At 39.4% G+C, this 13,314-nt stretch overlaps 1 protein-coding gene across 1 annotated transcript; it reads right to left on the minus strand.

Annotated features, from left to right (window-relative positions):
* Nucleotides 1-1,454: 1,454 nt before the first annotated feature.
* On the minus strand, nt 1,455-4,766 carry Usp14 (ubiquitin specific protease 14). The gene is made up of 9 exons (XM_065484665.1): nt 4,607-4,766; nt 4,272-4,450; nt 4,072-4,176; nt 3,704-3,970; nt 3,571-3,647; nt 3,184-3,340; nt 2,795-3,124; nt 2,039-2,267; nt 1,455-1,901 (listed from the first exon to the last, which is right to left on the minus strand). The coding sequence occupies exons 1-9, from the start codon at nt 4,620-4,622 to the stop codon at nt 1,810-1,812; spliced, it is 1,452 nt and encodes a 483-aa protein (XP_065340737.1). The 5' UTR covers nt 4,623-4,766; the 3' UTR covers nt 1,455-1,809.
* Between the last annotated feature and the right edge of the window lie 8,548 nt (nt 4,767-13,314).

Here is a 13,314-nt window from a genome sequence, read left to right on the forward strand (position 1 = left end):
TTCGTGTTACTTCGTAAAATTGTAAGAGAAAAATAAAATAATAAAAAACTACACTCCATAGAAATTCAATTAATTAACTAACAAGTAAAGCGCACCTAATAATAAATAACATGGTTTTACGTCTTACAAATATCGAACTTGGATGAAAATTTTGCAAAGGGGAAATTTTTCAGTTATTCACGGTTTTCGAGCTATATATGAACGTTCAAATTTCGAATTTTGGAGACTTTTCAAGAAATATAAATATATAAAGTCAAAATCTACGAACTACCCAAGAGTATTGCTTTATAATTCAGTCGATATGAGTGCTAGAGGAAATTTCACAGCAAAGTCGGAAAGCTGATAAAATTTATAACTTTTATTTAAAATTGGAAATTATTTTTACCATCCTCAATCAAAAGCTGTTTCATAAATTTACTCGTATTTAGCAAGATGAATAGCGATTGATTTAGAAAACTATCTTAGAAAAATTAAAACTCTACTAAACGCGGTCATTTGACAATTTTGAAATTTGTTAAAATTTCGACTCAAAATTACGGAAGCGTAGATCTATAGAACCATAAATATTAGGAATGATTGTTTTGGCAAATTGTCATCTCAAAATAAACACAATCGAATATTAGCGAAAAATCCATAATTTTCAAATAAAATGGTGCGCTCCCCACCTTGTCTGGTAATTTTAAAAAAAGTAGACTTCAATGAACCGTGTTTAACGAGCAACGGGGATTTTAAACAAAGGTCAACACAGAGGGGCCAAAACACCAAAATAGCGTTATTCCACATTCAGGCCAAAAATAAAAATGGCAAAAATTGAACGACCTCGTTTGAATACAATATATAGCCAAGTCCGCATTTTGACGGGCAGTGATTCAAATAAATGCTATTGTGCGCCGCGTAATTGCTCCAACAGGTTTTTGCGTTCAGTGCTCCGAGTCCGTCCATATACGTGCATTTATTTGTTTTAGAATCCTCCTGTGGCTTTTGTATGGGTATAGCGGTGAACGCAGGAGAAAAAGCAAGAGGCAAGAGCCCAAGTCTGCGGCGATGTATTTGGTATTGATTACCTTTTTCAATGCAAAATCAAGTACCCATTGGCATTGATTGGGACTTAATCGTTGTTATTTTGCATTCAATTGACCTACTTTGTTGACTTGTTTCTGCCTGCCATGCACGGCGGAGAGGCAGTTTTATTAATATTGCGCTGGAAAACAGCCTAAGTGAAATGAATGGACATGTGCTGACGATCAACCCACAAGCAAAATAATCCCCGTACACGCTTTTAACGCGCCAATCAATTCAAATAATGTTTACAAGCCGTGTTTGTGCTATCAGAGTTGAAATAAATCATTGATGGGATCAGCAAGTAGTGACTCGTCATCGCAGCAGAGCCATTAATATGTATGAAGTCACTTGATCCTCCAATTTTAGGTGCTTTTAGAATGAAAACATTGGCGTATTTCAAAAGGGATTTTTATTTACAAGATCAGCCGATGACAATTTTAAAGAATGCAAAAAACTGTGAATTACACAATAAAAACATCTGCGTCAATGTCTAAGCAACTTTAAAGCCTAACTTGTCAATGCATCTGTAAGTGCGACCGCAGATTTTCTGAATCTGGCACTGACTGGCCTTGAAGTAACCGGAAGTAACAAATTTTTTTCTGGGGATCACAGATCCTTTTGATTTGAGGCGAACTGTGCTTAAATACAAAATAATATCTGCTGATGCACTCTGCAAAGAAATGTCTAGGCGGGCGAAAAGACGAAATGTTAGAAGTAGAACATCTTTGGTTGGACGCGAACCAAAAGCTAATTCTCACTCATAGGCTCTTCAGCTGGTTTCTTGGGCACCTTGAGAACCTTGGGCCCATAAAGCAGCATGTAGGCAACATGCCAGTCACCTGAAACAAAAGATAATTACTCAAAGTTTGTTTCCCTTCAGCGAATTTGAGTTGTATATATTAATCACACAGTAATCTCCATATTTTAAATTTGGACACTAATAAAAAATCAGTTCTTTAGGAATAATTCAACTAACCTCCGCCAGAGAGCTTAAGAATTTCTTTGTCGGTGACGGGCGAGACGACGTCGTCATCACATTTGTACCACGTGTCTGGTGAGTCGCCCTTCACCCAGGCCACGTAATGTCCACTTGATGATGACCTGCCCCTGTGTGTGAGAACTGCCTGCAGCTCGTAGTAGCCAGAATTGTTGCTGCCTGGGTCGTCGGTAAAGGAGTACGGCTGTGCCTCCAAATCCTTGTCAACCTGAGGCGGAATGTTTAATGCTTGGTTAATAAAAATGGTTGAATCTATTTTTAACTAGGTAAAATATTTGATTCTAATTGACACCATTCTGAGTGGTACAGTTCTTCACAGAAAAAATATCTACATTTAGAGCAGGGCGATAATTATTGTTCTTATTAATGTCTAATGATGATTTAAATGGAAATGACATAACAATGATAGCTCAACCACCAATTGATAGGATAGAGTAAATACACATTTAAAATTATTATTTTTTTAATTTTAATATAACTTAACTTTTAGTAATACCAAAAATTGGATAAAAATTCTGATAACGACAAAAAAAATGAAATATCATTGATCTTAAATATTGCTTGCCTAAATATTGTTCTCTAAGAAAAAGTGATACATATAACAGAGCTTAAAAAAACCTCTCTTGTAAACTATGATTTATTAAAATAAATGAAATTTACAGTTAAAAACAAAAACTTTATCAATATCTTCCAATGCAACATTTTCCCTCAAGATTTAGATCTGTGGACACTCACCTCCATGGGCTCGACACCCTTGCTTGGTTTGGGTTTATCCTTGCCCTCAAGAGCATCTTGGGTCTTCTGATCCTCGATCTCCTTGAATTTGGCCCTGGTAGGTTCGATCAGGGCCTGCAGTCTTGGTGTGCAAAGCTCCCAGGCGTCGAACTGCAGCGGGAATTTGACGTCTTTGAGGATTTTGGCATTCACCGCCTCTCTCTCCTTGTAGTAGAAGCGAACAAACTGGACTGTCAGGTAGGCCGGCAGCCGATCAATCAGACTTGTCTTTGTGTACACTGCGTCCCGACTCAGGCTTGAGGACATCTTTGAAATCTGCTCCTTGATTTTCTGTGGGAAAATGAGACAAATTTTAAACCTAGGTTGAAAATTTCATTTGAAAATCTCACAGCTTTCAGTCCAGAATTCATGTGTCCCGTTTCTTGTCCGATAAAACAACTCAAATGCAGGAAGTTTTCTTCAGACACCAGTGGAGGCTCGGTGTCGGATTCAGTGCACTGCAGAGTAACGCTCATCCTGCCTCCCATGTACTGTTCAACTAAAGAACTGGAAAAATTTCATCAAACAATGAAAAATTATTTTCATGGGAAAATGTACCAACAACTGTGACTAATGAAAATTAATATATTTCAAATTTATTGCATTCTTTCAAAGTATTTCATGATCTTATGGGCCTTTTTTAATTCATCCCATACTATGGTCTGCTTGTATTTTACGTTTCAATATTTTATTAATAAAACATGCCGTAAATTTAAATAAATAAATAAATAGCATACTTATGCTTATTGGAGTTCTGAGCCGGAAGTCCACTCTGCATGAGCCGGACCATCTCTGTCCAGCATTCGCTGGCATCCTGGAGTAATCGAAATAATATATCCCGAGTTCCAGACACAACTCGCAATTTCTCACCTGCTGGCAGAGCCCGCCGTTGGGCCCCTTCTCTGCGAATCTGGGCACGGCACGGTGCAGAGCTCCAAGAAGCAGCAAAGGTGGAACACAAGAACCAGTCTGCATTGAGCGGAACACCTCGCTGAGGCTGTCAACGAGGCCGGACGACCCCTGCGGCCGCAGCTCGACCAGAGACTTCTTCAGCTCCGGCACCATTTTCAGGCACTGCACAGTGGCGTTCATGTAACATGTGTTGCCCAAATTCACGAGACCGGCTGGCAGGTCCAACTGAGGAATGAAATAAAATCGTGATTATTGCGAAATCGGTGACTTTTGTAAAACATAGGATTACCCATTACCCAATACCAAAATGGCTCTTTGTAACTTACTTTCGTGTTGAGTTCAGCCTCCGATAAGTCTTCCATGAATACAGTCTTCTTTTCTGGCTCCAAAGCAAGCTCGTCTGCTGTGCCCAGCATCAAAAATGTCGCACCCTGTACAAATTATGCATTGCGTTTTAATTAAAACTGTACGATTAAGGCAATTCAATGTGTTCGTAAAAATTTATATCAACCCTTTAACTACTCACATTTTTGACTGGCAAATCACCCCAGCCGTCATCCTTGAGTTGAGCTCCCTTCAGCATAACCTTTTGCCGGTCAGGTTGAACGCCCGTCAGGGTGAAGATCTGCGCTTTGAAAACGAGTGGATGTTCGTCGGTATTTAGTTCGATGTCATTGTAGACGTTTTTGCCCCATTTAACTTTAACTGCAAGAATAAAGTGCATCTATGATGAGTGAAGAAAACACAGTGATTAACAAAAACACGGAGTCTTAGGTAAAAATTTCCGATTGTTTATGTGTTTCCGAATGAGATCCAAAGCTTCAGACGAGCTGTTGAAGAGCGGCTATCGCCTAGAATTACCTTTGAAACCAGGCATTTTGGTGAAATTTCGAATCACGCCTCAGTTGAGTCTGCAAAAACTAGAGAAACACTGAAGTCTGACCGAATGTTTCGCCTTTCGCCACACAGCGTGACTCTTCAGTTGACGTGAGACGAAAGCCGACGCCTCCTTCTCTCTGCCAAAGAGGGCGTTGCGTGCAATCCTTTTTTGTCCTCCTTGGACTGGTGCGTATAATACCCCCTATCTCCACAGCACTCAGAAAGTCAAAAGGTGCTGTTTAGTCGGAAATTTAGCTATTTGCACTGTGAAATTTCCTATAATATATATTTTCAATTTTTATTTTACTTCAGAGTTCTCATCGCTTGATTCTTAAAAATTACTAAACATTTAAGTATTGAAGCAAATTTAAAAAATCGAATTAAATTAAGTTCATTATACGCAAAACAAAAATAAGTTTTTTAAGTGGAAAAAGCGCGTGGTGTTTTCAATTATATTTAGTTTTCTCTCTTAAATTTAATCTCTCATTTTAATTCTTGTTTAAAGCTTCAAAAATGTTCTATATGGCATATTCTCAGTAAATTTCAATCCATCTATATTGTGGAGTTGGTTGATGAAAGCACAAAATAAGATTTATATATTGTATTAATAACACCTGCAATGCAGGACTACTACGACAAAAGTATTCTCGCTGCTATATTCTATAAATCTCTTTGTTTTCAACAATTTTTTGTATTTGAAATTTTAGATATTTTTTAAATAAGGTGGGAATAAATGCATCGGCACCCATATTGAAATCCCAGATATTATTTTGATTTTTTATACTTTCAATTTGTACGTTTTTTATTCCAATTTCCTGCCCTGATGTTTTCACATAATTTGGTCGCTTTTTCATATTTTATTCACACGCGATTTGCGCGCCTGGTCGTTCGTTGGTCACTCTCTGATTGATGGAAGCGCGTGCGGCTAATGAGCCTTGCATTTTTGCCCTCCTGCACACACTCGCGTCTCTCTTTCTCTCTCTCTTCTATTTGTGCATAGGAAAAAGAGGCGATTTGTTAGAAAGTCACTCCGTTTCCCGCAGCGACAAAAAGTAGGGGCCGAAAGTGATGGCCTCGTCCGTTGTCATTATTCGCCTTGTGATCCTACATGTAAAAATGAAATATGACGGGAGATTGAGGAAAAACAACCACAAAAATCACCACTAAATATTTTGCGATTCAAAATAAAGTGGCACGAAAGCAGTTTCTGTGTCTCAATAAAACTATATCTGTCCATTTACAGAAGATAATTTTTAATTGAAGCTAGATAAACGTTAATTGTTTGGTCAATTTTAATAATTGAAAAGTATAAAATGGGGTTTGGTTTTGGTGAACGTGATCCAAATCAGTGCAATTTTCATCGTTTATTTTATAGATCCAAAAATAATAATGAATCCAGTTAATCTTTTTTATGACTTGAATCTGATCGATCTCTTTTCAGCCAAATTAACAATTCACTCGAGTTTTTGCAACTCACTGTGCAATAAAAGCAGAAAGTGGCTTTCGTATTTTTATTAAACTTTGCAACGTGCGTAATCCTTATTAATGATTGCGGCTTAAAAATCGTCAACGCGGCCTGAGCCGGGCAGGGCGGCTTTGATTTATTTGCACAGTGAATCAGCATGCAGCCATTCTCTAAATAGTCAATTAGCCTGCTCGCTTCGCGAAACGCGCTTCATTTGTGTTCGCATCACACACACACACACACGCACACACACACACACACACACACACACACACACCGACATTACACGCAGATGCTATTGTTTCTCCTCAGGCCGCCGCGACTTGAAAGTTTGTTTATTTAGCTGCGATTCATTAATAACGCTCATCTGCATTGGAACAGACGCAGCGCGACACTCTCAGCTCTCCTGCCGCTGTCAACCCTAATTAAGGCTGCTTTCCTTTGATTGCAAAGTGCTGCGGGCTGTGAAAAAAAATGCAAATTTCCTCCTATACGCTCTTTCAAATGGGCAATAATCTATGCACATCAATTAAATGAACCTATAGCTACTCATTTTTCTAAACTTTTATGTATTTAGGCATATTAGAAATAAATTAAACCAGGCTTCATCGTCGTTGCAAAACTGTCGTTTTTATTCCTCAATTATAGTTTCGACATCATCCAGTCCGTCCTATTCATGAGGCAGTTTTTATATAGGCAATTAAAGTTCTTTTTTTAATATTTTCTGTTTGATTCTCTCTAATAGTTTAACTGTTTTTCATTTATTAGAAATTATTTTTATATAAAATAGAATTTTCATGTCAGTGGTCGATGTATAAGTGGAACCTTAAGAAAATATAACCAAATTAACTATGAATGCAAGGCACTTCTTACAAATTCTTACTAAAATTTATTAATTTTTCTCACTAATGCTTGATTTAGAACATTTTAGTGTTGCAAGTTGCTCTAAAGCGTATAGAAATGACAAAAAGCAAAGGCTAGATAGGTTTCAAGTCCACTGACGGTGCAATATTCCACTTGAAGTGTCACCGGACGCACTGCTTCAAAGTGGGAAATTCCCTGTGCTCTGCGCACCGGTGAAAATCCAATTTCGCACGGTGACTAATTAGATTATGAAATGACCTCTGGCTCTGCTGCATTAATTGCTCTGTCTCGCAGAAGCGCATTTTTAATTAATCCCCTTCGTCGGCGCGTCAAACGACTTAACTCACGCGCTTTATGCGTGTCCCTGAATCAAGGAATGCCGAGAGTATTAATTAATTAACGAGTGCGCGCATCTCTCGTTCCCTGCCCTCTCGTGCGCCAATTAAAAACGGCGGCGAAAAATAATTTAAGAAAGAGGGCGGTCGCGGCAAAGGACAAGCCAACGCAGGGAGAGAGAGCTTATCAAGTAGCCAGAGGGTAATAATAATTGCCGCGCCGAGCTTGGCCCTTGCTCTCCAAATTTACGCTCTCGCTTTTTGGCCGAGTACCAGTAACTCAGAATTAAGATAGTGCGCACGCATTGCAGCTGAAACTACGCTGTTTTATGGCCGATTCACACACGAGATAATGAAAATTGTTCCACGCCATATGCAAATTGCTGAAGATATTATATCTGCAATTTTCCAGTTTCGCTAGCAAATATTTAATCAAATATTCACATTAATCACTTTATTGTGTGGAGTAGGAAGTCTTACGAAGGTCCTGTCCAGATTGTATAATATTTCTTATTATTTACAGTTTTTGAGCTCACAATCATAAATCAATTATAGAACTATATTTTGTTCACTTTTTTCTAACGATTTTTAAAATAGATGTTCAATTAAAAATTTTATGAGTTATTAACTACTGTTCAAAAAAAAAATAATAATAATAGAGTTATTTCAATAATTTGACATACCATATTGATAAAAATGTCGGTTAGGGTTGGTTTACCTTGATGTAAGCTCTCGATCAATATAAATGAATGATTTGTGGTAGTCAGGGTGCATGAGGGGATAGAGACTTTTGTTAGAGAGCTAGCAGTCGAGGAGAGACTGAGCAAAAGAACATATTTGAAGGAGCGGCGCAAGCAGTTGAACCTTCTCGTCTGCGGGTACGTGGAGCCGTGACAGAAACGCGTCTTTTGGTAGTGCAATTATTCGTCTTTTATTCGATTCTCATGGTTAGATGTAGTAAAGTTAAGACTGTGAAATCACATAAAAAATAAAAAAATCACAAATACAATAAAATGATTATAACAAAAAAAACATAACATTCGAATATTAACAATTATGACACTTACCCCCTAGTGCGGGTCTAATAAGACATAGTTTTTATGGAATTTTCTCGCACCAAATTTCATCCTAGCCGGAGAGAGTTCATTTGCTGCGACTGCTTTGGTGCGAGTCTGATAGTGCAGTGGGGGAGAAGGTGCAGTAAGGGTGCACTGCTAGTCGCACACCTTAATACTGCCACCTGGCGATAACAGGTTAAATGCAAAACTAGTTATTAGGAAAGTAGTGGCGAGGAGGCGCCACACATCGCCCTCTCGCAGCCCTGAGCAGCCGACATGTGTAGCACACCGGCGGCACCCAAAAGTAAGGTAAACTCACTCTGTTTCCCTGCTCGTACCCCCCTTGCCCAAAATGAATCATACCAAAGAGCAAGATAGAAACTATATTTTTTGAGTCCAATAGCCGAACGAGGTAAGTGCACGGGGGAGACCTGTACCTAGGGCCCCGGCGTCCGAGGCGGCCCCAGATGCACTCGCCTCTCCCGCGGAGCCACCGCGTTACCCTGACAGTGTCCTTCAATGCTACGCTTGATGACAATAATTTTTCTTGCACAAATAGTGTTCTTGACAGCTTCTTGAAATCCCAAATTGCTAAATTTCTATTTAGAGCTGAGCAGCTTTGATTATTTAATTTTCCTAAAATTTTAGATTGAAATAAGCGAATTCGAATATATTATGTATAGTTGAATAATAATACAAATACGAGTCAATGAGTTTCCCCTTTATTATGTTATCGTCTTCTCTGTACCATTCCAAGTTCCTAATTTTAAATTTCAAAGCCTGCAAAATGGCCAATATTAAAAAAAAATAACGATTTCGACTTAATGAGTTTCGCCATTTCACATATTGTGTACCACCATGGCTGAAATCTTGATTTTGATTGGCATGAATGAGCGACTTTTTCATTTTCGCAATAAAAAGGAGCTGATGCCGAAATAAACGTTTTACAGGCGTCATTCAAAATGACTTTTTGTGCCCCTCTGTCCTCGGCCACGTGATTCGCCACTTCCCTACTCGCAAGTCAGATCTTAAGGGTTGTTTTATAATAGGCAATAAGTGCCTTTTTAACGAGTTAATTCAACGCGCGTCGAACGCCGCCGCGCGACGCAATCATTTCGTTTTAAAAAGACCTTCTTTGTTTCTTTTTACTCGCTTCTTGCCCGCGCTCGCTCAGAAAGAATTTAATAAAAAGCAGCGCCGCTTTACGAGCCCCGGTTGCATAATCCGCAGGCGCACGGAGGAATCCTTCACCGCGACGACGAGTGCCGGGGCCGGGCCGACGAATTCGGCCGTAAAGAAGAAGGAGAGAAGGTAATTAAGCAGCATCTTCGCCGAATGGTGACATAAAAAGTTGCACGCGTCGTTTTACTGCACTCGCTCGTCGTTTTATCGTCCGCATGCGTGTAAAGGGACGACTCGTTAATTATGCATGCCGCTCGCCATAAATTACGAAATGCAGCGTGACGGCTGGCTGATTTGTCGCCTTTCAGGTGGACCACTCTCTCTGCAGCCAAATTTATTGCTCCTTTTCGCCACTTGGGCCTCAATCGTCCAGCCCGGCAAATTTATGGCCAGGAAATTATTTGCCGCCGCCGCGCCACTGTCGCGTGTAGCACAGAACTAAATGGATTTGTGTACGTTTAAATTCAGATTTATTGCCGCCACCGGACATCGAATTCTCTCACTTCGAAGCCTATATATGCTACTTCATAATAGTGTGTTTCGCACGGACGTTTGTGTAAATTATCGCAGGGCTGAAGATACACAAGCCATCAAATACGACTGGTCGGTTAATTGAAACTGCGGAATCCAAAAGGCATCTAGTTTGTCGACAGCTGATAGATAGTTTATTGATGATATTGAAAGCTTAATAAAAAAGCGTATGGAATGTTAGGAATGTTTTTTCATAGAAAAGGACAGCTCTTGTGGTCTCAATATTGACGGATTTGAAGCCATTTGAGACCATTTTTCCCAATTTGAAGCATATTATTTTCTTAACTATAAAATCAAACCATCACGGGTCAGACTCAAAGAAACTACATTATGTGCATAACGTAAGGTACGAAATTAAGAAAATAGAAATGACAATCCAAAGATATGGTTTTTTTTCAAGAACCAAGATTCAAGAGCTAATTTTAAGTACTGTATTTAAAAAGCCTTGCGGAAAAATTAGATGTGATTAGAAAGCTTTGTGGTTGATTTAAACGGTTTTAAGTGGTAATCAAACGCCTCTAAATTGCGTGATTTATGCAGATTTTGTGCCTCTAAATTAAACAGGCGCGCAAAAAATGGTCAATCACCTCCCCAATCCTATTTTCCTTAGGGTTTAGTCACGATAGAACTCAGTAAAATCTTATGTCAAAAAGGAAGTAAATGACTATTTCTGAGCTAATTTGATTTAATGCATGCATTTATTGCAGATCCAAATCATCCTTCACAAACTCTCAATTTAAAAGTATAAATCAAATCCAGATGACACTCACATGAAAATTATTAATTTGTCCGACAGTGCGGGATAGAAAGTCAAATACAACAAATCGACTTAATTGCTGTGCAGCGCAGCGGACGCGATAAATTAATTTTCAAACGCAATCGGAAGTCGGAGGGTCAGAGGTGACGGCGGCAAAGTACATTTTAAAAGCAGCATCATTACTCGTCCAACGAGAGTCATTACAGCGCAGCAGAAAAAAGCTGGCTGATTCAAAAATAATCGTCGGTGGGCCGCTGGCTTTTAATACAAACATCGTGTGTATCTATTTGCCGCACGCGAGATTCATTACACAAATTCATTTCGAGCCCCTCTCGCAAATAATAACTCAGCATACGCACCGAGAGCTTTGGTGTAATGACAAAAACATAACCATAAATCACCGGCGCTGATGATTTAGTGCTGCTTTTACTCTCTCGCCAGCCTCCTTCCCCCTGTCCTCGTTCATAGGTATTCAGATGCTTTTATTGCCGGCCACAAGTTGATTAGATATTGTTTCCTATTCCGATTATGATGATTATTCCGCACTTTATGGGTCGTTAACAGTTGCTGGCCGTAAAACTGGCCGAGACTTGTTTCTTATTCTGTTTGTCCCACGAGGATTCTGTCGACCACGCCGGTCAGTGGCGCGTTTAGTCGATCCAAAATTCTCAAATCTTCAATGCTAACAGTTTTCAAATAATTGAAATTTTAGGTTTCACCCTAATAAAAATCCCTCAATTTCTTTTGAGGAGATTTTGCCAAGCATGGTTTGATAAAAATTAATTGCTTAATGGAATTGATGAGTTTTCATAATTTATTTATTACAATCTGCAAACCGAAACGAATTAAAATATACATATGTCAAGGTAGGTTTACCCTGACGGAAGCTACCGATGTACCGATCAATATTACTGGTAACCTGATAACTGAATGTATCGAAGTGGTGGGGCTCAGGGTGCAAGAGGGAGAGGAGAGTTAACAGTAGAGGAGAGTTAACAGTAGAGGAGAGACTGCGGGCGAGTGAAAATATTCGAAGACTGACCAGCGGTGCAAGCAGTCGAGCCCTCGTCTCTCTCCCCTCTCGCAGCCCTGAGCAGCCGACATGAAGCAGAAAAGGTAAAATCACTTGTTTCCCTGCTCGCATCCCATGCCCAACATGAGGCATACCAAAGAGACAAACAGTAACAATAATTTTGGAGTCCCATAGCGTGGGAGATGCGCCCCCCCCCCCCTCCCGTTTCTATGCGGCGGGCCGGCGGCCCCACAAGCTCACATGATGTATCTCAAGCGCGGTGCGCACCGCGTGTTCGTGTGATATATATATATATATATATATAGGAAGGCCATAATATAATGAAACGATGTTATGCTTTATTTTTAACCTTTGAATGGTTCGTTTCTTCCAACTAGACTCAAAATAGACAACAAATATCAGAAGTCATTGTAATAAACACATTATAATTAACAGATCATGTTTATATCTGATTTAAAAAATTAATTTTAACAATTTATTACAACCGTGCGAATCAATGGATCAAAATTTTTCTACGCTGATGATACAAATCCGCCCCTGGATGCAGGTGGATGCTCGGACCGCGGTAATGGTCATGTTTTAATCTACATTTGCGGCGTCGGACGTAAAACGCGGCCAAGATATAACGACGCCGTAAAATATGGACTCCGCACTCTCTTGATTAAAACATTATGTCGCGGGTGAGCAGCACACACGAAGAAAGAGGGCGTAAAATAATCATAAATAAAAATAACAGCGGCGCTGATGAATTGAGAGGCAATAATGGGGATTTGCGGAGAACAAGGCCGGACACGCGGGGGTGAGAAGAAGGAATTACGCGGCCGAGTCGGCGATCGTATCGTAAAACCGGGGAGTTGCATGTTTTATTGAAAAGGGCATCTGATATTTTGACGAAGTGACAGCAGGGGAACACTTCATCTTGCTTCGTCCGCACCCCGCCGACGCAGTGTTTCTTAAACCATATAAATGTGACAAAAAGAGCATAGTTTTTGGGGAAACTGCGGAAATTTGAGGTCAAACGAAAATTGGAACAGAGGAGAATTAAAATTAATAGAGCTCCTTAACACATAAGGGGGAATTAGGTTGTGCAACATATTACCAAAAATTAAGAAACACCGATTTTTTTCTGATAAAAAATGGCCATGGGGAGAGAAGCTAAATAACTGCAAACTCTGATCTGTGTTCTTATTTTGGTGTTGCACGCAAAAATGTTCTATTCGATCAAACTTTGTCTACATTTTTTTCGGCGCTGCTGACAATTTAGCTATTTTTATGTGCTTTGTCAGAAAAAATTAGGAGGCTTTTGGATCTTTCCCTATTCAAATTCCCCTGTTATCGATATTTTACATGCTCTATACTGTGACAAGAGTAACTAATGCGGCAATACATTGAGAGATAGGAAAATATGACAAAATATTATGCAATTAGTATACAAATAATACTTTAAATTTTTTTAATCTCAAGA

This window comes from Cloeon dipterum, chromosome 3, assembly GCF_949628265.1.
Source record: "Cloeon dipterum chromosome 3, ieCloDipt1.1, whole genome shotgun sequence".
NCBI lineage: Eukaryota > Metazoa > Arthropoda > Insecta > Ephemeroptera > Baetidae > Cloeon > Cloeon dipterum.

Bases quoted from the DNA above. Each gene is read 5' to 3' on its own strand.
- Usp14 (XM_065484665.1), bottom strand. The intron at 3,341-3,570 runs GTATGCTATTTA...AAATTTTTCCAG, and splicing joins CAGAACTCCAATAAGCATAA to TTCTTTAGTTGAACAGTACA. The intron at 3,125-3,183 runs GTGAGATTTTCA...ATTTTCCCACAG, and splicing joins TGAATTCTGGACTGAAAGCT to AAAATCAAGGAGCAGATTTC.